At 39.2% G+C, this 26,823-nt stretch overlaps 1 protein-coding gene across 8 annotated transcripts in view; it reads right to left on the reverse strand.

The window, feature by feature from the left end:
- Nucleotides 1–12,087: 12,087 nt before the first annotated feature.
- The window catches only part of faf1 (Fas (TNFRSF6) associated factor 1), an 84,591-nt gene continuing 69,855 nt past the window's right edge, over nt 12,088–26,823 (reverse strand). For 5 of the 8 annotated variants that reach the window (XM_035950201.2, XM_023275060.3, XM_023275226.3 and 2 more), the window contains one exon: nt 12,088–14,185. In XM_035950201.2, the coding sequence (XP_035806094.1) occupies nt 14,102–14,185 (84 nt within the window). In that variant the 3' untranslated portion in view covers nt 12,088–14,101. The remainder of the gene's footprint in view (nt 14,186–26,823) is intronic. The other 3 variants (XR_008604599.1, XR_008604598.1, XR_008604597.1) reach the window with 3 other exon arrangements.

Genomic DNA, 26,823 nt, shown 5'->3' on the forward strand with positions numbered 1-26,823 from the left:
ACAAACACTTGTTGGCTAAAAAAGTTAATTAATCAACAGACTAATAGTTTTCATGGCTACATTACAGCACAATATTTTAAAAGGATATGCTAGATTTAATGAATTATGTTTTTAGTTTTCATCTCAAACTTTCCAGGAGCCACATTAAAACTTTCCCTCCATCACGGCTGTATGAACAGTCTGCACTGAAAACAGATGCTATCCTTCAAATAACACGCAACACCAAGAAACCAGCAAAACAAATGTGTTTTCAGTGCTGCAGAATTAATTTAAAATCCAACCAATTCAACAAATTCATGAATTACTGAAAACAATCAGCACATATCTGAATATTTCCTGTTAGCATCACAAATAAACAACGCTAACTGGCTGTTAGATTGCTTTAAATATAAAATAAATGGTGTTATGATGCTGTCTGCACAACAGCAGCACAAAAAAGGGTTAACAAAAAATCTGCAAGGTATACAGAAAGCCATTCATTATCATAGAGGGAAATTAAATGTCATCTTTGTTTTCTTATATAAGAAAGAAGAATAACTGCTGCTCAACATTCAGTCAAGTTTGTTTTTTGCCACAGAGATGGAGCCATGATCTCATTATGTGAATTAAAACCAACTCTCAGGATAAAAAAGTCTAAATAATAAATGTTCAATTCTTCTGCAGAGTCTGTACTATTGGTCTATATGTGTCAAATGTGATTTATGGGAGGAAAAAATGAAAGTTCAGGTGAACGTGGTGTAAATCCTGATATGATATTTGGCAACAGTGAATAAAATCTTTAAGTAAAAATTGTAGAAAAAGCTCATCTCTAAATAAAATGGGATAATCTGCAGAGTTCATGGGGCTTCTTAAACTGACACTAGAAAAGAAGGCATAATTAAATTATGTATTTGCCAACTTGTCAAACACATTTTCTTGGTTATTTGTCGATAAGTTGATTTAATTACGCTCAATTTCACCAAATAGCTGCTGGGTAAACTGAATTAAACTTTGCATAAGAAAAAGAAGCAGCTCTCTTGAAATGAATCTACAATTGAAAAGACTAAAAAAAGGATCCGAGCCTTTACTTTTTCAGAACTTAGACTGACTTCAAAGTCATCTTTTAGCAGCAGGCTGGTTACATGGCTGGAGATAGAAAAAGTGTTTTGTCTTTGGAGATAAAAACCAAAGTCTTTCCACGCCTATTGTGTCGTTAACAAACAGCAGAGACAGAGAGCCAGAGATGACCCTCCCTTTGTGCAAACCCAACAGTTTAAGCTGCACAGATTCTGTTTCTTTGGGCCCGCGTGTCTGAGAAAGTAAACTTGGGTTGACCTTCCAGGTTAGGCCAGTCTGGGATGCAGGCAAAGATCCTGCGATTCAAGGAGCCGCCGAGCTCAGAGATCTCAGCGGGTCGCACTTCAAAAGGAGGGAGGAGATCAGTTGTGTCGGGAATTCTGTTCCCTCGCAGTCTTCTGCATTCCTGACCCCGGCGGAGCTGGTTAAACATCACGGGCGCTTTCCTCTTTTGTAGCTGGAGAATCAAGACAGAAACCTGATGTTGCCTTCAGTGAATGTGTGGCGGCAGAATAAGCTCATTACGACACCGATTCTTTCTGTTCCCTGGTGTCACATTCAAGAGGCGCTGCTCAGACAGACACTTATTAAGACATCCAGCCACAGTCTGACTGAAATGACACAAAAACAGATAAAAGATTTTAAAAAACTTGATGACACAGATAAATGTACTCATTTCTTCCCCAACACACGGTAAAAAATAACAGCTTGGAGGCAGCAACGAGCCAACATTTTCATTACTGATCAATTCTACAAATATTTCCTGACTTAATTAGAAAAACAATGTTTAAGGTTTCTCAAAGGTGCATTTATTTTGAAAAACATTTACTGAACCTAGTGGGTCCACAAAGATCTATCTTGAAATTAGTTACTGAAAGAGCCCATTTTTGTCAAAGTTCTGAGAAGCAACATTTTCGGGGCCTAAATTAATCATGTTTTGATGCTTTTTTGGAGGCTCTTTAAAGAACTGTTGGCAGAAATGATTCTTTAATGGACTTCTTGCTGAAAGGCTCTTTGTGGAACCAAAAATGGTTCTTCTTCACTGCAAAGAAACATTTGTGGTTCCAGGCAGCATCGTAGCGTATAATATAAAGTTTGACTGAAATGGAACTAAAATTAGCAAAAAATACACTAATTGACTTCCACAGCAAAATGCATTAACTTCTTCACCAATGAAAATTAAAAAAGCTAAAAAAAAAAGTAGCTGAGTGTCGTGGAAGAGCAACTGGCCAAGATTCTCATCACTAATCAGTTTTATGAATATTTCCATACGTAATTAGGTATGTATAATGTGAAAAGGGGGAAAAAAATAACTTTTACAATTTCTAAAATGTGCATTTATTTTGGAAAATGAACTACAAAGATCTATCTTGAAATTAGTTCCTTAACGAACCATTTTTGCTAAAGTTCTTAATTGTTCTTTGATGGCGTCACTGCAAAGAACCATTTTTGGTGTAGTGAACACCTTTTTTTAAGACCAAATGAATGCCAAATATTCTTTAAACTTCCATTTAAAGAATACTACCTTGCTTAATGAGATATATAATAAAGTTTTTAAAGGAAAAAGGACAACTTCCACAATGTCTCAAACCAAAAAGGTCCAAACCTAAAGATGTTCATTTTTTTTCTGTCACATGACAAAGAAAAGCAGCAAAATGTCGCATCTGAGGAGCTGAAAATGAGAAATGTTTGACACTTTTCCTTGAAAACTCACTGGCACAACATTTGCTGAGTGGTTTCTGTCAGCTGACAAAAGAAGGAGGTGGAGATGCACATTTCTGAGAAGATTTTCAGTTTAAGAAAACACTTCACATGAAGCGAAATCAGTTTTATTTCAATAAAGACGCTGAATGTGTCCATTTGAAATAAATTGGTCGTGTTTTCTACCTGATGGAAAGTCGCCTGGAGGCTGCTGTCGATCCAGAAACTACATTTTACCAAAAAATGACTCATTTCTCTTGACTGTTGACAAACCCTGTTCCACAACTGTCAGAGCTGCTTCCTGACCACTTTCTGCCAGCAGAACAGAAATAACCCATGACAAGTTTGGTCAGGGATGATGGAGGAATATCATTACGTCTCAACGGCGTTTCCGACTCCATCACTATCATCAGCTGGTGGACATGCTCGTGCACGTGAAAGCTGCACGATAGAAACTGTAATCTCACAGTTGAGAGGATCTGCACTATGCAGCGATGCACCTGTCGGTCTCCTTCACGCTCACTCAGCTCCTCACCTTTCCTGACCTCGCCTTCGCCTCCAGCTGCACGAGTCTGAGCAGCAAAACTCTCAATCTGTCATACAAATGTCATCCACAGACATTTAACCTCTCCTCTCAGAGCTCCTGCTTCCACCGGTCACATTCAGGAAACCCACGCTGACTTTTAAGTTTAGAAGAACTGGAGGTAAAACTGATCTAAATGAACCATTTGTCCACTTCAGAACTGGAACTCTTCAGCTATAACACAGTTTTTCAACACAGGGGTTTAATATGAAGCTCTTAACACAAGTTTAGTCATTTCCAAATGAAATTAGAACTAAATTTATTGGTTTCCAGACATTTTTGTCCTAATAATGATTATTTGTCGATAGGGGAAGGTGAGGTGAGATGAGCCACCTTTTGTTTCTAGAAAACTATGGCAGAAATCGGTCATGTGACCGAACATTGTTGAAGAGGAATCCATTCTACTCTCCCAGTGAAGAGAAGGAACACGTGGAGGAAGACGTCAGGACATTTTAGTCAATCAAACTTTTTTTTGCTGTTCAAAGTAAATGTTTCATGTTTATGGTTTTATGAGTGTTGTGTCTGGAGACATCTGAAACCATTTTACAGCCGTGTTAGTGCATCAGTAAGCTCCAATGTGAGGCTGAACTGTGAGCATGAAGGCAGCTCTGAACTGTCTGGATGATGCACTTTTTAAAACGGTGACAGTCGGGTTCAGTTGAGCCACTGGCTTCCACCTGTGATCATTGGTAAATAATTACTTTATTGTAATTCTATACTGTATTTTTACATTTTATGACCAAAATGATGCAACATTTTGATTGTGAGACCAGTGGAAGACAGACAGGGCTTCAACTCCTCTGAAGGATGTGGAGAGAGAGAAGTAAAGAATGGGAAGTCATACGACAGATGAAGATCCACAGAATGACTCTGAACATTCACAAACAAACAAAAAAAAAAAGAAGTAACCAGAACTGGGTTCCAGAGGACAGGATGTACCCACCAGGTCCTGGATGAACAAATGGAGACAACCATCCATCCATCATCTATACACCATTAATCCTCAATAGAGGGCTGGAGTCTATCAGCTGACACCTGGACAGGTAACAGTCTATGACAGGTTCACCTGGACAGGTAACAGTCTATGACAGGGCTACACATAGAGACAGACATTCACCCCTACAGACAATCTAGAATCACCAGTTAACCTCATCATGTTTGTGGACTGTGGGAGGAAGCTGGAGAACCTGGAGAAAACCCACACATGACCAGGAGAACATGGAGACTCCATGCAGAAAGATCCCAGGAAGGCTGGACATGAACCGGGGATTTTCTAGCTGCAAGGTGATGGTTCTAACCACTAAGCCACTGTGCAGCCCCAGATGAAGACAGATCTTGCATTATATGACATATAAATCTTTTTACTTCAACATAACTGATGACAGTCTACCTCTAATCAAGGGCCAGTTGAGCCAAGAAAGCACTTTTTTTTGGAAAGCAATATTTTTAAAAACTGTTTATTTTAGATCCAAATCAGTTTGGTTTTTTGAACACATTTCCAAATGAAATTAGGAACACATTTACTGGTTTTCTGACTTTTTTGGTCCTAATAACTTTCTAGCATTTACACATTCTCCAGTGTGACATCATTGTTGGTTTTTCTCCATTGACAACCAACAAACTACACATTTTCTATTGCACGATGAAGAAAAGTGACAAAGCTTTACCTTTGAGAAGCTTAAATTAAACAATAATTGACGTTTTGTTCTTGGTAGAGGGTCACTGAAGAACCTGTAATGTGCTAAAAAAAACACTGATTTTACAGATGTCTCCATCACTCCTGAAGATGGAAAGCTTCTTCGGATAAATGACGTCTAAAAGTTGCACATTATCTGCTTAACTTGTCATATTTTAACATATTTTGGATGTTTTTCATCATTTTAGCAAAACAGGTGAGATTTAAAGTATATTAAAAAGCCTATACTCAAATAAATCAAGTAAAAAAATGTCTGTGAGATGTTTACAGAGATCTGGATATTCAGGTTTTTCACTCCAAAATCACAATCTTCTTGTGTTTTTTTTCTCTGAAAAGCCTGAAATGTGCTACAAAACACTGATTTCACAGACAAAATGAACATTCATTCCATATCCATTTTATGAATATTTTCTAACTTAATTAAGTCTGTAACATGTTTTAAAAAGGAGAAAGAATGATAGTATTTACAGTTTCTTGGGTTATCAGTCATAAAAAAACATGCTGTTTTTTATGACTGATAACCAAAATTAGATTTTCTGTCAAAAAGTGACAAAACGTCATATTTAAGAAGCTGAATTCGAGGAATGCTTGGCATTTTTGCTTGAAAATTTACTGACAAAATTACAAACCTTGCAGCAAGGTCTCTGCAATTTACCACAAAAATCTGATTTCACAGCCAAAATGAACACCGAATATTCCATTTTCAGACTATTTTCCTGATTATTTAGGTCCGTAAGATGTTTTTTAAGGGAGAAAGAAAGATAGCATTGATAATTTATTTAGTCAATGCTATCTTTATATTTAATGTCTTCATTATTTGTACCACAGCAGCTAAAACAACCTTAGATCTGCTGTTCTTTTAAAACAGGTCTGTATAACTCGTCATATTTGAACATATTTTGCACATTTTTCATCATTTTAGCAAAAGAGGTGAGCTCCAGAGCTATTCTTTTGAAATTAAAAAGCACCTGCATTGAATTTTGCCTACTTCTGGTGTTTTTTTTTTTTCCAAGTTTTCCGAAGACCAAATGATTAACTGTGATAGTTTAATGAAGCAGAAGAGGGAAATTCAACAAAACTCTAACAAAAACAGAAACAGCTGCTTAGAAATTGGGATATTTCACAACGAGCCTCATCTTCTGTCACAATATACTGGCTGAGAACTAAGAAATAAACAGAGCGAGGAGGATTTTCTTCCCTCTGCAGCCTTCAGCAACATCTCCTGTCTGGTCAGAGCCATGGAAGTGAGGCTGAATGAGCGCATTAAGGCGACTCATTGGCTGCGTGAGAAACAAAGACAACCGCAGAGGAAATGGACAACACGCGAGGATTCCTGGCGATATACTCACCCAAGAGTTTCTCAATGCCAGTACAACTCGCACGGCAAGAGACGCAGCAGTGAAGGACCTGATAAAACATCTCGAAGCTCCTCTTTTCCGACACCAAACACTGCAGGATGTGATCGGTGCACTACATAATTGTCTTTTTCACCCACAAAGATTAAGCTAAATCCTGCTGAACTCCCATATGAAAGTAAATCAACTCAAAACAGCTTAAACAGACTTGATTTCTTCCACTCACTTATGCTGGATTAATCCGATCCAGTTCATAAAGAAGCGTTAAACTCCTCCTGGGACTGAATGGGATCTTATGAAAGTCCCCCCAAAGACAGAGTTCTTCTTTGCACTACGAGAAGCGAAATTATACTTCTGTAATATTAATTAAAGAGAAATCTATTTCAAGGTTGAATTCAAACCCTGACATCAACTAAAACAACCACATTTATGATTTCAGCATAACATTTTTGAACATTATCAAGCTTACGAATAATTAGTAAGGAAAACAGTTCATCTTATTGTGAACTAAGTTGTGTTGATGTTTAGTCCAAAAAACGTATTTTCTAGGACGACTTTCTTTAAAATCCTCACACAGCAAGAGCTTAAAATGATTTCAGTCTGCTATTCTAGTATAAAATCCTAAAATAAAAATGTTTCTTCTTTACTCTTTATAGTAATACCTCCCAGTGGAGTGTCATAATATGTAAACTAAGGTATATTTCTCATTTATACGTCTTTACTTCACTTTAATTGCTGCTAATAATCTATTTAAGATTGAATCCAAACCATGAAAACTACTAAATGACTATTTATGATTACTTTAACATTATCCTCAGAAGAAATCAGAAATACATACTCTAAGGTCAGTATTTTTAACATTTTTTGCATATTTTTTCATCATTCCAGCAAAACAGGTGAGATTCAAGGCTCTCAGGCAATCTTGAAGTATATTAAAAAGCCTAAATTTTATGATATTGGTAATACATGAAGTTAAAAATGTCTGTGAGGGGTTGAGAGATGTTTGCAATGATTTGGATGAATGTTTTTTACTCTACTCTACTGTTGTAACTATTCATACCTTTTTTCCTACAGCTGAAATGCTTCTTTAGACAAATGACGTCTGAAAATTGCACATAAGGGGCTTCAATCTATATAAATTGTCATATTTGACCATATTTTGCATATTTTTTTAAATCATTTTAGAAAAACAGGTGAGATTTGGGGCTCTCCAACAATCATTGGGAATAACTCTGTGATTTTTGGTAACAAATGGAGCTAGAAATGTCTGTGAGATGTTTAAAGATGTTTATAATACTTTGCATTCATGTTTCTTTACTCCAAAATGACAATTTTCTAAGAAATTTTTCTACAATTTTCACTTAACAGGTACAACAACCTTAGATCTGGTGTTTTATTCTTAAAACTATTCTATTAATTCACATTAACGTGCGTTCTTGTCCATGAGATGTTTACAGATGTTTGCTTTGGATTAATGTTTTTTATTCCAAAATCAATTTTCTAGCACTTATTTTCTTCAACCTTCACACCTAAAAAGCTAAAAAGACCTTAGATCTGTTATTCTCTTCTTAAAACTATATTATTAATTAACATTAACATGGGAGATCCTGTTCAGAATGATGTTTATTGTTGTGCAGCTGCTCACACCTCTGCATCCATCCTCCAGCTGAAAAGCTTCTTCAGAACCATGGCGAAGGTTGCACATTAGGGGGTTAGGGTTCTACATACGTGGACAAAATTGTTGGTAACCCTCGGTTAATGAAAGAAAAACCCACAATGGTCACAGAAATAATTTGAATCTGATAAAGTAATAATAAATAAAAATTCTATGAAAATTAACCAAAGAAAATCAGACATTGCTTTTGAACCGTGGTTCAACAGAATTATTTAAAAAATACAATCATGAAACAGGCCTGGACAAAAATGATGGTTCCCTTAACTTAATATTTTGTTGCACAACCTTTTGAGGCAATCACTGCAATCCAACCATTTGTGTAACTGTCAGTGAGACTTCTGCACCTCTCAGCAGGTATTCTGGTCCACTCCTCATCAGCAGACTGCTCCAGTTGTCTCAGGTTTGAAGGTTCCTTCTCCAGACGCCATGTTTCAGCTCCTTCCACAGATGTTCAATAGGATTTAGATCAGGGCTCATAGAGGCCACTTCAGAATAGTCCAATGTTTTCCTCTTAGCCATTCTTGGCTGTTTTTAGTTGTGTGTTTTGGCTCATTATCCTGTTGAAAGACCCATGACCTGCGACTGAGACCAAGCTTTCTGACACTGGGCAGCACATTTCTTACTCTAGAATACCTTGATAGTCATGAGATTTCATTGTACCTGCACAGATTCCAGACACCCTGTACCAGATGCAGCAAAGCAGCCCCAGAACATAACAGAACCTCCTCCATGTTCCACAGTAGGGACAGTGTTCTTTTCTTCATATGCTTCATTTCTGCGTCTGTGAACATAGAGCTGATGTGCCAAAAAGTTCCAGTTCCAGTCTCTGGTCCATGTTTAATGTGGTTCACACCATGTCACCAAACAGCACAGTGACTACTGTAACCCTATAAATAAACCGACTGACTGATTACAAGTTTGTAGACACCTGTGATGCTAATTAGAGGACACACCTTGATTGAACATGTCCCTATGGTCACATTATTTTCAGTCTTTTCTAGGGGTACCATCATTTTTGTCCAGACATGTTTCATGAGTTTGTTTTTTTAAATAATTCTGTTGAACCATGGTTCAAAAGCAATGTCTGATTTTCATTGGTTAATTGTTACAGAATTTTTATTTATAATTACTTTTGTCAGATTCAAATTTTTTCTGTGACCATTGTGGGTTTTTCTTTCATTAACCGAGGGGTACCAACAATTTTGTCCACATGTGTATATATGGAATATTTTTTCATTATTCTCGCAAAATAGGTGAGATTTAGGTATATTAAAGTATATAAAAAAGCCTAAACTCAAATAAATCAAGTTGAAAATGTCTGTGAGATGTTTGCAGTGCTTTGGATTAATGTTTTTTACTCCAAAATCAACTTTCTAGCACTCATTTTCTTTAATCTTCACACCTAAAAAGCTAAAACTACCTTAGATCTGCTATTCCCTTCTCAAAACTATATTATTAATTCACATTAACATGGGAGTTTCTCCGCAGAATAATAAGGGCAACTCTTCATACCCCGCATCATTCCTGACGCTGAAACAGAAGGCTTCATCTGGGTAACTTAATATTTTAACATATTTTACCTATTTTCCTACATCCTTTTAGCAAAACAGGTGACATTTCCGTATATTAAAGCATATTAAAAAGCTCTTGGATAAATGTTTTTACTCCAAAATCACACGTTTCTAGCACTTTCTTCTTTAACATTCACACAACAACCTTAGAGCTGCTATGTTCTTTTAAAAACTCTGTTATTCATTCACATTAAACTGGCAGTTCCTACTCAGACTAATGTTTGCTGGGGCGTAACTCTTCATACCTCTTCATCACTTGTGCAGCTGTTATGCTTCATTAGATGGTTTAATTTGCGTAATATCCACTCATGGTGTTTGGCTGGAACTTGCGATATCACATGCTATTCCTCTCTCTCTCTCTCTCTCTCTCTCTCTCTCTCTCTGCTGTAAACTGTCAAGGTTCAAAGAGAGAAAACATCAAATATAATCTGTGAAAGCGCAATTCTGTGCATTTTGCTGACTGTCCGGTCTTATTACGTACATGTCGCTGTGAGTCCAGGTGTGACGGTTCACCGATGAGGAAGCAGCACTTGGGCTCTGCTGAGGTTCCATAAACTTTGCCTTCAGCTGCAGATGGAGGGCTAAGCCTGCGTGATCTCTCCTCGCTGGAGGCTGGAAATTAGCGGCGGTGTAGCTGATATCACCAGGCGGTGTTAGAGCGAGGATATTAAAACATTTGTTAGGAGAAGCATGCAAAAGGTTTGACAGCGGGAGAAGAAGTGTGTGAACTTTGGTATCGGGACGGTCGGAGGCAACATCAGCATCAAGTTCAGGTTATTTCAGATGGAAACAGACATGATGGAGGCTCTAAATTACTCATTTTGACTCAGTTTTTCTGCTTAAAGCAAACACATTTTGCAATTTATATATTTAAAAGTTTGGAAAATGGATACATTTGGTAATAAAATCATGTAAATCAACATATTTAGATATTTTTCTTTGCTTTTCATGCCTTTTGTCCCCATTAAAACCCACCAGAGGAGTGTCAGAACATAAAAACTAAGGTTTGATATAAGACCATACATTTCTCATCTTGATAATGTGACTAAATATTCCAATTACTGCTATTTCAAGCAAAGACAGAGTTCTTCTTTGCAATGTGAGAAGCCAGAGTAGGATATTCTTCTCCGATAATATTTAAAAAGTTATTTAAAGGACTTGCAAAAGCACAATGCTCAATTTCACTGTGATCACCGATTTTAAAGATTGGATTTCTGACACCAACTAAAATGATTCCATCCCTTTTTTTTTTAATCAGAATCCTTAAAAGAAATTAAAAAATATATACTCTAAGGTTTGTATATTTAATCATTTTGTGACTGTATATTCCCAGTATTGCCATTTGTAGCATAAAACTAATCATCATCGTAGCTAAACAAGAGAAATTTAAGGTTCTCTTAAGGCCAAAATTTGGTCTTATAATAAGATATTTAGTAAAACAAAAGTTTACAGATGTTTGGGTTATAGTACTTTGGGTTAATGTGTTTTTTACTCCAAAATGAATGTTTTTGGGGAAATTTTCTTAAAAGACTTACAATATTCATATAATGGCCAGAAACTACAGACTACATGATAATTTCAGTTCACACTGAGCAGAATTTGTGAATTTTTTTTGTGTGCCTATTTTCTGGTGTTTCTCTGCTTAAAACAAATAATTCTCAGTTTATAGATGTCATGGCCCATATATTAAGCTCAGAAGATGGATAAAATTGGTAACACAATCATATAAACCAAAATACATATATTTTTTCTTTGTTTTGCCTACTTTAATACATTATTACCCACATGGTCTGATATAAAACCATTTATTTATGATCTTAATATTGTGACTAAATATTCCAAATTGTGCTATTTCTATCATTTAGCAAAACAGGAGAAATTTAATGCCCTCTAATGACCGCATACATACTGTTAAGTATAATAAAAAGCCTAAATTCCACGTTATTGCAAACAAATTAAGTTAAAAATGTCTGTAAGGCGTTTCCAGATGTTTGCAGTATTTGGTTTTTTACTACAAAATGACAGTTTTCTAGGAAAAATTTCCTCAGAGACACAATCCTTGGATAACAGCTAAAAGAACTTTCTCTTTTTTTAAAACTATGAGTATTTGGCATTTATGTGTAAGTTCACATTGAGAAGAATTTACTTTTCAATCAGACTTTTTGCTTTTGGTGTTTATCTACTAAAAACTAAAAAATTTCTAGATTTTATCGGCAACAAACAACGCTCAAAAGATTTATAAAATTGGTAAGAAAATCATACAAACCATAATAATTTGATTTTTCTTTGCATAATGTAGAAACTAAGGCACATAATTCTACTCTGCAACCCTTGAAATAAAAACTTTATATGCCGTCTTTGCATATCTAATAAAAACAAATCACACGTTTAAATCACGTGAAGGAGAAAAAGACGCATGTGTGTTTCAACAGATTTCCGGCTGAGACAAATTGATGTTCATATTCATATATTTTATATAATGTATATCAAACTAAAACTAATACAGCATCAAACTTAAAAAGGATCAAGAGGAAAAAGAAAGAAAAAAAGAAGGAAAAAAATGAAAACGGAGCAATCTATTGGCTTGTGGAGCAGTGGATGTTAAAACCAGGGAGAGTGGAGGCCGTCGGGCCACCTGGAGTCCCGTCGGGCCACCTGGAGTCCCGACGGGCCACCTGGAGTCCCGACGGGCCACCTGGAGTCCCGTCGGGCCACCTGGAGTCCCGACGGGCCACCTGGAGTCCCGACGGGTCCCCAGGTGGCCGGGGACCCGTCGGGCCCCGCCTTCCCCACATCGGACAGCGGACGGAGAGGGTGCAGAGGGAGGAGGACGGGGGAGTAGCATGGGGGAGGTTAACAGGGGAATGGGGGAGTTTAACGGGGGAGGAGGATGGGGGAGGTTAACGGGGGAGGAAGGAGGATGGGGGAGGTTAACGGAGGAAGAAGGAGGATGGGGGAGGTTAACGGGGGAGGAAGGAGGATGGGGGAGGTTAACGGGGGAGGAAGGAGGATGGGGGAGGTTAACGGGGGAGGAAGGAGGATGGGGAGGTTAACGGGGGAGGAAGGAGGATGGGGGAGGTTAACGGAGGAGGAAGGAGGATGGGGGAGGTTAACGGGGGAGGAAGGAGGATGGGGGAGGTTAACGGGGGAGGAAGGAGGATGGGGGAGGTTAACGGAGGAAGAAGGAGGATGGGGAGGTTAACGGAGGAAGAAGGAGGATGGGGGAGGTTAACGGGGGAGGAAGGAGGATGGGGAGGTTAACGGGGGAGGAAGGAGGATGGGGAGGTTAACGGGGGGAGGAAGGAGGATGGGGGAGGTTAACGGGGGAGGAAGGAGGATGGGGGGAGGTTAACAGGGGAGGAAGGAGGATGAGGGAGGTTAACGGGGGAGGAAGGAGGATGAGGGAGGTTAACGGGGGAGGAAGGAGGATGGGGGAGGTTAACGGGGGAGGAAGGAGGATGGGGGAGGTTAACCGGGGAATGGGGGAGTTTAACGGGGGAGGAAGGAGGATGGGGGAGTTTAACGGGGGAGGAGGATGGGGGATGTTAACGGGGGAGGAAGGAGGATGGGGGAGGTTAACGGGGGAGGAAGGAGGATGGGGGAGGTTAACGGGGGAGGAAGGAGGATGGGGGAGGTTAACGGGGGAGGAAGGAGGATGGGGGAGGTTAACCGGGGAATGGGGGAGTTTAACGGGGGAGGAAGGAGGATGGGGGAGTTTAACGGGGTCCGTACAGGTGCAGAGGAGACAGCTGGGCTTCATAGGGCGACATCTCTTCTTGATGTTCACTTTATTACATTTTTTATTTTTTTTAAACATTTTCTTAAATTTCAAACACAAAGCCATGTTCTAAAAAAGCAGCCTGGTGTGTGATGAGGGGGAGGGAACAAGTCCTCGTTTCTGTTGGGTTTTTTTGTTTTTATTTGTTTTTAACAGGGACAAAGATTTGTCTACTCAGTCGTTTCTGTTCCGTGTCGTGAGAAAAACCAGCAGTTTGGTGACGTTGGTGAAGTGTGTGAGAGGAGAAGAGAAAGCAGGAGGAGGTTTGGCTGTGGTGTGCTTGTGATTCTGTCTCTGCTCCTCTGTGTTCACTTCTAGGCATTCATGTTCCACCCCCAGGCCGAGGGCAGAGAAGCTTACCTGCACTGTGTCTCACTGGACGTGCATGCCAGTGTGTTTCTGTACGTCTGAGTGTGTGTTCCTGTTGTGTTTCTGTACGTCTGAGTGTGTGTTCCTGTTGTGTTTCTGAGTGTGTGTGTGTTGGTGTTGTGTTTCTGTAGGTCTGAGTGTGTGTTGGTGTTGTGTTTCTGTAGGTCTGAGTGTGTGTTGGTGTTGTGTTTCTGAGTGTGTGTGTGTGTGTACTGTAGGCCCACACTGGGAGGTGGGGGGGCCATGCTCGGTGACTAGTGTGTGTCCAGCCAGTTCATCAGTCTGTCGGTCCTCTCAGCGATCGGAGGCCCGGCTTCTTATTCTTTAGCCTCCAGGAAGAGCGTCTCCTGTGGGAACAGCTTGGCCTCCAGCAGGGTCGACCCTGGCTCCAACTGGGTGATCTGGGAAGAGAGGAAAGCACAACCAGACTGTCAATAACCAAAGATTTATTAATGCTAATTACTGAAATTAACCACTATTTTCATCGCCAGGCAGAAAACTGAGTCTTCACAACTTCCTGGTTCAGTTTATAGATTCCATAGCTGGTAAATATGGCTCAGAAAAGGGATAAACTCATTATTAAGTCATATTTTTTCATTATTTTGCCATTAATACTCCCAAGGTTTGATATAAAACTATATAATTCTGATCTTGATATTGGGACTAGACACTCCAGCATAAAGCTAGTCGTCACTGCAGCTAAACAGAGGAGATTCAATACTCTCTAATAAATACTGAGCACAATAAAAACCCCTAACTCTGTCTTTTTAGCAAATTAAAAGCGTCTATCAGGTGTTTACAGATGTTTGCAGGGCTTTGAATAATATGGGTTTCACTTTAAAATGACAATTTTCTTGGTCTATTTTCTTCAAAGACCCAATCCTCACTCAACAACAGCTATAAAGAACTTTAGTCCGCTAGTCTACCATAAAATCATATCAACCAAAATCTGCCTTTTCTTTGCTTTTCCTGTCTTTTACCATAAACACTCCCAAGGACTGATATACAGTATTACTCATCTTGATATTGTGACTAGATATTCCAGTTTTTGCTACTTCTAGCATAAAGCCAATCGCCATTGCAGCAAAACAGATGAGATTCAATTCTCTCTAATAATTATTTAGCAAAGTAAAAACCCCAAAGTCTGTCTTCTTGCTCACAAATGAAGTTAAAACTGTCTGTGAGACGTTTGCCGGGCTCTCAATAGTGTGTTTTAATTCCAAAATGACAATATTTTCTGCAAAGACTCAATCCTCACACAACAAAAGCTAAAAAAGAACTTTAGTTTGTTATTCTACTAAACTATATCAACCAAAAGATGATTTTTCTTTGCTTTTCCTGCCTTTTTCCTTTAATACTCCCCTGGTTCTCATCTTGTTATTGGGGTGAGACATTCAAGAATCTCCAATAATTATTAAGCACAATAAAAACTCCAAAGTCTGTTAATAGAGCTTGAAGATCTTTTTTCTGTAAAATTTTTGTCAAAAAGAGCCAAATTAATTGACCATGATTCAATGCTGCAAAGCAAAGAAAATGGCAGATTCCTTATCATTACTGCAGTCGAGAGTAAATATTTTAAAAAGCACCTTTTATTCAGCAGAAACTGGATAAAATATTGACTTTATAACTCCTTTTGAGAGTTTAGTTAGTTTACCTGAGCAAGATTTCTCCCTGACAAACACCTGAATGTCCCGCTGGTAGACTGAATTTATTTTTATTACTATTAAACTGTTTGGTTCTATACTGTATACTTAAAATTCTCTGTAGCAATACATCATATATTTATTTGCAAAGAACTGATTCCTGACAAGAAAGCGGAACAGTGAGATGAAAACCATTATGTGTGAAGCCTGTCAGATAAAAATACAGAAATCTGGCTTTTCCAGACCAGAATCAAGTAAATGTAAAACTGAGAGGGTGTTCTGTCCTTTGAGATCAAGTTTTTTTTTTATCTGTGTAGATGTTTAGAGCAGCAATTTTCTACAAATGCAATTAAATAAATGACTAATTGTTTCTGCACATCTGCACTGAACTCCAATTTTACAAACAGACCTGAACTAGAGTGGACTTTAAGTCACTTCAACCGTATTATCTAGACCAGTGGTTCTTAACCTTGTTGGAGGTACTGAACCCCACCACTTTCATATGCGCATTCACCAAACCCTTCTTTATTAAAAAATAAAATATGATTTTTTTCAAATTCAAGACATAGTTATATGTTTTACTGGTGCACAAAATGAACCGTGCATTAACATCACTTGTGTTCTTGTATTCCCCATCTCCATGCAGCTTAAGGAAGTGTTCCTTTAGTTTTGCTGGTGCTAGACTACAATTGCTTAACTTGGCATTGCAAATCATGCAGATAGGACGCTGACTCCCATCACGTTCTGTTATACATGTGAATCCATGTTGTACATATTCGTCCGACCACTTTCTTTTTTTGCTCAACATAGTTAGTATGGATTAAAATATTAAGAAAGAAATCACACGACGTACCATCACGACAGTCACAAGTCGACTACTGAGAACTCCAAATTCCCTGCAGCACAGATTGGCCAAGCAATGTAGCGTGATCACCTGCAGCCAGTGATGGCCAAGCAGGGCGTGTCATCACCAATCATATGAGTCGGGTGTGTCTCTTGACTTCTGTCGAACCCCTGAGACTGACTCACCAAACCCCTAGGGTTCGATCCAACCCAGGTTAAGAACCACTGATCTAAACTGTTCACATAGTTTTTCAGATTTATCCACATTCAGAGAATTCCCTGTGTGAGCGTCTCCTCACACATCTCTGATTGAGGCTTCAGAACAGTGTTGCTTTAGTGCTGCAATTATTCAGGAGAGCGGGTACGCTGTGTATTATTCCAGCATCGTGTTTTTAAAAGGTCCAAGCTGCAATCTGAGCAGCAAGAAATGTGTTTCCCTAAGAGGACCATGGGGTTTGTTTTTCTTAAAAAATGCTCCCATTCAGAGCGAACCAATGAAGCCTACAGACAGAAGAGAGAAGGTTTGAGAGGACTGTAGGTGTTTCTGATGGCTAATAAGGGCTGATTTTAGCTGAGACAAACACAAACATTGATTTGTGTTGAAAACTCCACACAGCAGCAAGTGTCTAAAAGCAGAGAAATAAAGCAGTACCACCCACCATGGAGCTGATGGAGTTAGCCGACATGGAAGAGGCCTGACCCATGTTTTTTAAAACAGGACAACCTGACTCTCTGACAGCCGCCACCCTCCCCACACTCTCTGCAGGCCTCTTAGCTTATGTGAGCTAATCACAGGAGGGTAGTGTTACATCGGGCCAATCTAACACTGAGATGTGTCCGGGGCTTATCTGCTGACTGCTGCATCAGCCCCTCTGATTAGGATCCTGTTCTAACCTCGCGGTGGGATAATTAGCCGCCTGGCTGTACCTGCCGGAGAAGGTCAGAGGGCAAAGCCAGCTAAAGGTCGGCCTCACAATAAACACAGCGAAACGTGAACTCTGACCGTGAACTGAACCACGACTCTCACGTTCAGCAGAGTCGACAACAAACGATTCATCAGTCCTATTAGTGCTGTAACCATCAGGTACTTAAAAATGTGCAGATCTTAATCCTAATAACTGCATCTTTATGGTCCAAAGAAAACCTTGAAGTGAGATTTTTTTTTTTTACTTAAGAAGTACTGAACACATTCTACTCATCCATGTGCACATTTAACCATTTGATAACTAGAAATCTGAAAAATTAGATGATATTCAAGGACTCATCTGTGTACACTACACAAAATTTGAAATATTAGGACAATGTTCATGGATTCAAATGAGAAGCATTAAAGAAATTCTACTCATCTATGTGGACATTTAAGCAAGTATGAACTACAAAACCTGAACAACATAAGAAGACAATAACACATGTTGACTTCAAAATCTAAAATATTTGATATCAAGCACTCAAAAAAATAATCTAAGAAAGTCTCCTCTTGTCTATGTACGCATTTAAACCCACATCAAATAGAAAACCTGAAACGTTAACGGATATTTAAAGATTCAGAGCAGAATGAGAGATTCTACATGTCTATGACTGGTTTTGGAGGATTCAGAAAAGCATTAAAGCAATTCTACTCATCTGTGCACATTTAACTCTGTGTTAATTACATAATCTGAAATATTAGAGGGTGTTTGATGATTGAGAAAAGAAAAAATAAAGAAATTCTACTGAGCACATTTAAACATAAATTGGCTCAAAAATCTGAAATGTAGATGATGTTGAAACACCCAGAAAAGAATTTAAAAAATTCTACTTTCCTTTGCATGCAAATTTGACAAAATCTGAAATATTGAAGAGTGTTTGAACACTCAGAATGGAAGAATTAAAGAAAAATCTTCAACATTTGATTTCAATGACTCAAAAGAAGAATCTAAGAAAGTCTCCTCTTGTCTATGTACGCATTTAAACTTGCATCAAATAGAAAACCTGAGAAGTTAACGGACATTTAAAGATTCAGAGTAGAATGAGAGATTCTACATGTCTATAAGTGCAAAATATGAAATATTAGATGCTGTCCGAAGATTTAGCAAAGAACATTTAAGGAGATTTTACTCGTCTGTGCGCATAATTAAACAAGCTTTAAGTACAAAATCTGAAATATTGAGATGATTTTTTCAGGACTAAGAAAAGAAAAAGTATAGAAATCCCACAATTCTATGTATACCTTAAAACAAGTGTTAACTACAAAATCTAAATTATTAGACGATATTTAAGGACCTAAAAGAATTTAAAAAATCTTACTAGTCCATGTGCACATATAAACATATATTAACTACAAAGTCTGAAATATTAGAGGGTTTTCGTGGACTCAAAAGAAGAATTGAAGAAATTTTACTCTCGTCTATGTGCACATTTAAACAAGCGTTAACGGCAAAATCTGATATATTACACAATTTTACCCCGATGTTCAAAGATTCAGAGAGGAAATTAAGATATTCTACTCTCGTCTATGTCCACAGTTTACAAAATTTGAAAAAACACGTGTTAACTACAACATCTGAAATATTTTAAGGTGTTGGAGGACACCAAAAGGAATATATATTGTTTGTTTAAGTGCTAACTAAAAAAAAAAATCTGAAATATTAAACAATTTTGTAGGACCCAGAAAAGAGGAAATAAAGAAACTTTACTCGTCTATGTGCACCTTTAAACAAATGTAAACTACATAATCTGAAACATCAACTAAAAAAATTCTACTGGTCCATGCACCCATTTAACCTCCTGCAGACTCCGCCAGAAATGAAATAAAGAATCTTTCTGTGAGGCCCGGTACCAGTCCACTGTCCTATCGTTTGACACTGCTGTAGAAGTAAACCTGTGGATCTACTCTTTGTACCTTCTACTTACTACACTTTGCAATAAAAATGAACTGATGAATTAAAAACTATTCATGGCATAATTTTGCTTCCCCACTTCGCTCAGTACTGTAAACATGTTGTTATGTATTTTGTTTTTAACCCTCCTGTTGTCTTCATTTACGGCCACCAAAAAACTGTTTTTCCTTGTCTGAAAAAAATCCAAAAATTCAGCAAAAAAATCTTCAGGAAGAAAATTCCAATAATTCCTTAAAAGTTTCCCTTTAAAAGTTTTATTCAAAAAAATCCCACAAATTTGGCAAAAAAATTCTGGTAAATATTTTTTAAAAAGATCTTCCATATATATCAGTAAAACTTCTCATACTTTCTTTAAGAACATTCACAAAAAATGGATTTTGATTTTTTTGTGAATGTTCTTAAGAAACATTTTTAAAATTTCTTTTTTTCCACAAAAAAATGTCCAAAGATTTCCCAAAAATGTTGAAAATGTGGACATCAGAAGTTTCACTGTGAAAAATCCCCCCCCCACACAATCACACACACACACACACACACACACACACACACACACACACACACACACACACACACACACACACACACACACACACACACACACACACACACTTTCAAACTTTAAAATGGCTCAATTTGACAAGCAGGACGACACGAGGGTTAAACGTGTTAACTGAAAATCTGAAATCTCAGGTGACTGTGGAGGACTGAGAGACAAAGAATTAAAGAATTCTCGCTCATCTACATGCACAGTAAAACTAGCACCAGCTACAAAATCTGAAAGATTAGATGATTTTGGAGGACCCAGTAAAGAGGAAAGTAAGGAATTCTACTTGTCTCTGTGCACATTTAAACACATGCTAACAAAAGATCTGCAATATTGGTCCGTGTCTGAAGACAAACCAGAAGGCAGGTAAATTAGGAGGTGGCGAGGAGGACAACTCAGTGTCGGACCACCTCTCCATCTCCCATGGGTGTAGGGAAATGTCACACCATGTGCATGCAGGGTTTGACTGTGAGCCTTTCATCTCGTCCTCATTTCCATGTGTCATTTAGACTCTTGACTTGTCGGCGGGGTCCTGGCAGCCTGCGGCGGGCAGGGAGGGGCCGCCACGTCGACTTCACCTCACCTAGGCAACTGCCTCGCGGGGAGCGAGATGCTACGAGGAGAGGTGGCATGCACGTGCAGAGGGTGTACGTGCACGCCATATTCCATCCCAACGGTGGGGAAAGGCGACCAAAATGGGCTGCTGTGCTCCTTTTCCCACCTCAGGAGTAGCGCGTCACAAACGGCTGACATGCTAACAAACTCGACAGGCTGCTGGGACTCCACAGCATCAGGTAGGAGTAAATGAGGCTTCGGGGTGGAGCAGGTGTGTGTGTGTGTGTGTGTGTGTGTGTGTGTGTGTGTGTGTGTGTGTGTGTGTAGACGCCGTAGAAGTGTGCACGTTCGCAGTAAAATGGGGATGAGAGTTTGAGCTGGTGGTGCACCAGGGAGAGGCGACGGGGGGACAGCAGCATCTGACTCTGAAAAAGAAAGTAGGGAAACAAGATGCCACACTGACACAGGAGACGGGCGCCATCGGTGATTGTTTACATTGTTATCCAATTAACAGACCATAAGCATGGAGGCATCTGTCAACAAACAAAGCTGTTGTTTTCCTCTGCTCTGCCTAAGCCATATTCTCTCCTCCTGTGCCGTACAGCCACGCATACATACATACATACATACATACATACATACAAAAGACAGACACAATCTAGCTCTCTGCTTTGCAGTTTGTTTTTAACCTTGAGTCAATATAATTTCCAACAGCCAATTCACATCAAATCAATCAGCCAAATTAGGGAAGTATCTGATGAATTCAAAAGATGAAATTATTTTCTATAACGCATTTCTTTTAAAAATAACAACCGAAACTAATTAACAACTTGGGAAGAAGGTTTCCAGTTGTTAATTAAAATGACATAAATCAACAGAATAAGAACTAAGCTGTCTGGCTGAAACAAAATCTAAAGAGAGAATATAATAACTACTGAATCTTAACAAAAAAGACGGTGTTTTTCAGGCAACTAAATTCGTTATGAAAAATTGTATACATAAAATAATAACATATTTCAAAACACAAACTGTAATTAGCACTAAATGTGAAGTTTAAAATAAACAGCACAGTTGTAAGTCACTTGATTCAAACGAATAAAACACACTGATAACAGAGGAGGCGACACTAAGCAACGCTCCACCGTGAAAGAAAAGAAAGGGAAAATAAACACAGGCCCTCAAGATGTCCGTTCCCAACATAATCAAACGTGCAGCTGAAATAACGCATTTTTAATGAAGCCATTACAGGCCCCGCTATGTTAATTAAAACCAAATAACTTGTCTGTTTTAAACTAGTGTCGTCAAGTGTTTATTTGGCCAATTACAAAAGCAGTGGGAGATCATTATCTGCTGCCAGGAGCGTTGACAACACGTAGCGCTGGGGCGTGAACAGAAAAGAACAGACCAGAATACGACACTTCAAACGCACCGCACAGCCTGGACGGGGGGAGGAGGACTGAAGCAGAACAAAACTAGACAGAAAAGAAAACCAGAGCGCAAGGAAAGTGAGAGAAAATGAAGGCTAGTTTGTGCTAAAATATATATATTGGCATGGGTGAAAAAGGGAGCTGGATTTGAGATAAGCTGGAAAATGCAAAAGGGGAAAAATACAAAGGCTGGAGAGCAAAAAGTGTAATTACAAAAGCTAGGAAGAGGGAGAAGAAGGAAAGAGGAGGGGAAATGAGGCAGAGGGAGGGAAACATGGAAGGAAGAGGAGGAGGAGAAGGTTGTAGCTGATGAGAGGACTGAGATTCAGGAGGTAAAACTGGGCTTTTACTACTGAAGATTCTCTGTAGATGTGTTTTCACACATAAAATAGTCGCAAAATACTTCAATAACTGAGTTGCAAATTCCGAAAATTACATGTAGTCCTTCCAGATCCTTGAAAAACCAAGAATCTGTGAATGTAAAAATACTTCTGGTTCAAAAGCCAAACTACTAGACCACTGAAAGCTACATCTTCATCATACGTGCACAAAGACGTTTCTACATTAAACTTGAATAACCACAATGTCATAAACTCATGCTTTTATATACTGCTGTGCAATAAGCAGAATATCCCATCAATATTTGGTGTGACCACCCTTTGCCTTCCACTTCTTCACAGTTTTTGAAGGTGCTTAGCATCTTGGAGAATGTTCCACAGTCCTGCTGTGGGTTTAGGCTGCCTCGCTCGCTTCTGTCTCCTCATCTAATCCCGGACTGAGTTGATGATGTTGAGGTCAGGGCTCTGAGGAGGCCACCATCTGTCGCAGGACTCCCTGTTCTTATTGAAGTTTTTTATGACTTTGGCTGCGTTTGCTTCCTGTCATGCTATATTTTGGACCAATCAGACGCCTCCCTCATGATACTGCGTGCTGGACATGAATCTAAAAGCACATTTCTGTGAGCTCAGAGAAAGTTTCCTCCTTCAGCAGCAAAAGTAAAACAGTCAGTGTCAAATGGCACAGATAAATCATTCTGCACTGTGAAGCAGAAACATCTAGGTGAAGTTACAATAAGCAGAAAACAACATACAGAAATTAAAGAGATTATATCTATCTTTCTATGTTTATGTTTTTATGTATTGTACTGTACTGTTTTATGGTCTGAATTTCATTGTTGACTGCTGTTGCAAATCAAATTGCCTAAATTGGGACAAAAAGACTATGATTTAATCTACAGAGATACTGAGGTGTCTTTTTTTGTAGACCATGCTTTCTTCATCATATCAGGGGGTGTTTGATGCGTAATTTGACTCTTCTGCACAAAATGGAAAGATGCTTTCTGTCTACTTTAGTCAAGAGGAACAGGTTGTTAAACCAGAGAAGTATGAAGAAAACACAAATATATTATGATAAATTAGCAACACAGTGACTGCAAACAGTGCAAGAGAGGAACACTGGTGGAAAACAGTGAGGTGTGTCGGTTCATATCTGTGTTTTAACACTTAGTCCACTAAATGTAGTTGGTTTCTCTGCACATTAGAGCTCTAAAAATTCTAATTTTATTCATTTAAACGTGATACTCAAGAAGTGAATTTAGGTCTCATTATGAAGATGACATAGCTTTTGTGAAATAATGCTATTAATTCAATATTCTCTGTCAAATACCAATTAACTATTCAATTTTCTCATATGCATTTTGTTAGCTGTAACATCAACAGTGTAAAATGGACTAAGACTGAAGATATGAACATATTTATGCATTTTCTGCATCTTTAAATGAATCCATGCAGGTTCCTATGGCAATGTGATGCACACAGTTTGCACTACTGTAGCTGCACGACTTCATTCCTTAGATCAGTAATATACAGCTCAACAGGTTTGCTGAGAGTCTGTATCATTCAGAGAGAACATGGTCAAAGGATGATGCTTCTTACAGCCGATTTAGAGCCCAAACTCTGAACAGAACCTCCTCTAGAGCAGGTTAGCTGTGCAGCATCAGTTACCATGGCGATCTATCAGGTTAAAGGAGACATTTAGGCTCAACACACCTCACTAACTCATCAATCTCACTTCATAGTACACCTCTCTGGTCTCCACACTTTATAGCTGTGTTCACAGAAAAAGCTCTGTGGTTTGTGTTGTATGGAGAAAATATAAGAAGTCCTGAGGAGGAAACTTGCAGTGAAACTACTTTCATAATAAACTGCTGCTGAACTTCCTGCGAGTCCTCCTACGACTCTTTCTCATATCAGGACAAGAAAAACAAAACACGGCAGCATAGCAGATGTAAAATCTATTGCAGTACAGAAACACAGCTTCTTCTGTGCCACTGTTTATTTTTTCTGCATCTCAGGTTTTGTCTAAGAATCATTCGGGCAAATTCACTGATGGAGCTGGAAGAGGGATTAGCAGGAGGTGAAATAGAGAACAGTATCACAGTGAGGAAACTAATCCACCGGTCCGACAATGTTTTGGTATCTACGTGCAGTCGGGCAGGAAGAGCCTATTGCAAATTATTATAACGGCAGTCTAAACATATTCACCGCGTGATGAAGGAAGACGACCACAAGCCTTTCAACAGAGGTTTCTGTTCAACAAGTATCAAAGAAGAGGGAGGAAATTCTTGAATGGAAAGCTGAAAACTGAAACACTAAAAGTCCCCCTCCTCTTCCTCAAACTCGCTGACAGTCATAGAAACGGAGAAAGGGTTAGTTCCTTGAGCACGGCTAAGCCTAGTACAAATGATGCCAGTGTAAGGCCTGCTGTAGTGCTGAAGAGATAAGCCACTGATACCAAATGTTGAGGAAGAGATTGAGTCCAAAAAGTGGAGACTAATAGACACTTATTGGCGACGCTACAGGAAGGTGGCGAAAGCATGAATCAGACACATGTGAACCTCCAAAGTGGTGGAAGTTGAAGTTTACAAATGGGAATAAGCATGTGTTTGCAGATTTACTAATTCACAACACAGCTCTTCATCCGAGGGAGTAATTCTGTCGTTACGACCAAAACTATTAGATCCGGCTTCACTTCGTCTTCCGAAGTCAGATTGAGTAGATCCACTGATTTGTGCTACAGCTGAATGAAAGCGAGTGACGTAAAGCAGACTGACAAGGAGGGTAATAACAAAAGAAAGAGTGACACTGCACAAAGCCGCCGAAAACTAGAAAAGGGAAAAGAGGTTTCAACAGTTGTGCAGTATTACAAATGCAATAGTGGTCTATCCTCTATCCTCTGATCCTGGCAGAGCAACAGTGAGAGCGTCTGGATGGGATGGAGGCTTTCTATGCTCTCTCTCATTTAATTACAACACAGAGCTGCAGGATTAGACAGGGGCCTGTGTTCACAGCCTCATACTGGCACTAGCACTGAGCTGCTTCCCTCCTCTATTTCCCCAAATCGCTCGCCTTTCTGTTTTCTGGAATTATCTCCCATCTTCTTCTTTTTAATATCTTCTCCACTTGTCTTCTCTATCCTTTTCTCTTTCAGACTGTTTCTCTGATTAAATCTTTTCTTTGTTTAAGCTTTTGTCTTCTCTGTTCCCTTTTTGACTAGTTCTGCAGTCACCATCCTCTCCTCGCTTCTCTCCCCCTCTAATCCTCCCATCCTGTTTTTGCCGGAATTTCATCTGCGATGCAGACACATCTTTATCTCTGTCTCAAACACATGTTTACTCTTGATTATAAAGAGACAACTGTGAATCCTTTAAGTGACAAAGTTGTGAGCGGGGCATGTGTTTGCTTGAAAATATTTGTGCATGTGTTGAAGTGTGTGATTGTGATGAAATGGAGAGTGTGAGCTACGCGTTAATGTGTGTGTTACTTGGAGGTGTTTGTGCCCCGGCGGTCTCTACAGACTGCGATGGCACACTGCCTGGGCAAGCCTACACACACACAGATAGACACACACACACACACCTACACACACACACACACACACACAGATAGACACACACACACACACACCTACACACACACACACACACACACACACAGATAGACACACACACACCTACACACACAGACACACAGACACACACGCCTACACACACACACACACACACACACCCTCCACATGCACTTGATTAATGGAAATCCCATTTTGTTTCCAGCAGCACGGCTAATTAAACTGGTAGTTAAAATAGTGCTCATTAGCTTGCTACCACAGAATGCGGGATCGGTCCCTCTAATGAAGCTCAGTGCTGCTGGGCATCAGCAGAGGAGCCACAGAGGATACTACTGTTAGTGCTGACAACTGTATCCTAACAGTCATAGTGTACTGTATTCACAGCAGACTGATACTAATTAATATTCACTGAATAATACGGCTGCGCAGGTGGACGGATGAACAGTCGGCTTAACTTTCCCCATCACAGGTGTGAGGAAACAAAGGCGGTGACGCAGCGGCACACAGACCTGGTAAAAGCAATAATGATAAAAAAGCAAGAAGAATTAAATCACGAGTCAGCCACAGCAGATAACTAACGTCCTGCTGAGGCCCACACGGAAAGGCCAATTCCAGCTGTGGATCTCTCCAGCAGAGATGTTAGCGGTGGCCGAGAACACAACCTGCTGCTGGGAGGACAAGTGTAGCACTTTATGTGTGGGCAGAATCCTTCATCTTCCACTTGTGAAATTACCATTTACTTTATTGTCCAACATTGTAGGAAATGCAGACTAAACCTTCACCAACGCTGCATCTATTAAATCAGCTACACAGAACAACAAAGACATCTGAGAATATATCAGTAACATGTAGAGTAAAAAAAGCTTGTTTTTTTTAAAGCATTTACACTGCACATACAATACTATAATAAGAATAATAATGCAATGGGAACTTCAGGTGTGAAGATTCTCATCCATCAGTCAGTACCCCTGAGGTGGCATCTAAACAGTCAGCAGGTCAACAGCTCTAAACATACAGCTACAGAGGGCTGCTTGAATTACTTTTTATTGCTAAATATGCATTTCTTCTGTCCCAGCATCAAGTCTGTCTCTCTTTTGAAAGAAGCTCTCCAGAGATGCTTGTTTTTTATTAACTTTGGCAGGGGTTAGGTTGATGGCTTCATTTAACAGCCAGGCATGAAAACTGACAGTCAAGTGCAGGGAAGAAGCACAGACAGAAGTGATGGGAAGACCAGTCTACTGC

This window comes from Amphiprion ocellaris, chromosome 2 (genome assembly GCF_022539595.1).
Source record: "Amphiprion ocellaris isolate individual 3 ecotype Okinawa chromosome 2, ASM2253959v1, whole genome shotgun sequence".
In the NCBI taxonomy this organism is placed as follows: Eukaryota; Metazoa; Chordata; class Actinopteri; family Pomacentridae; genus Amphiprion; species Amphiprion ocellaris.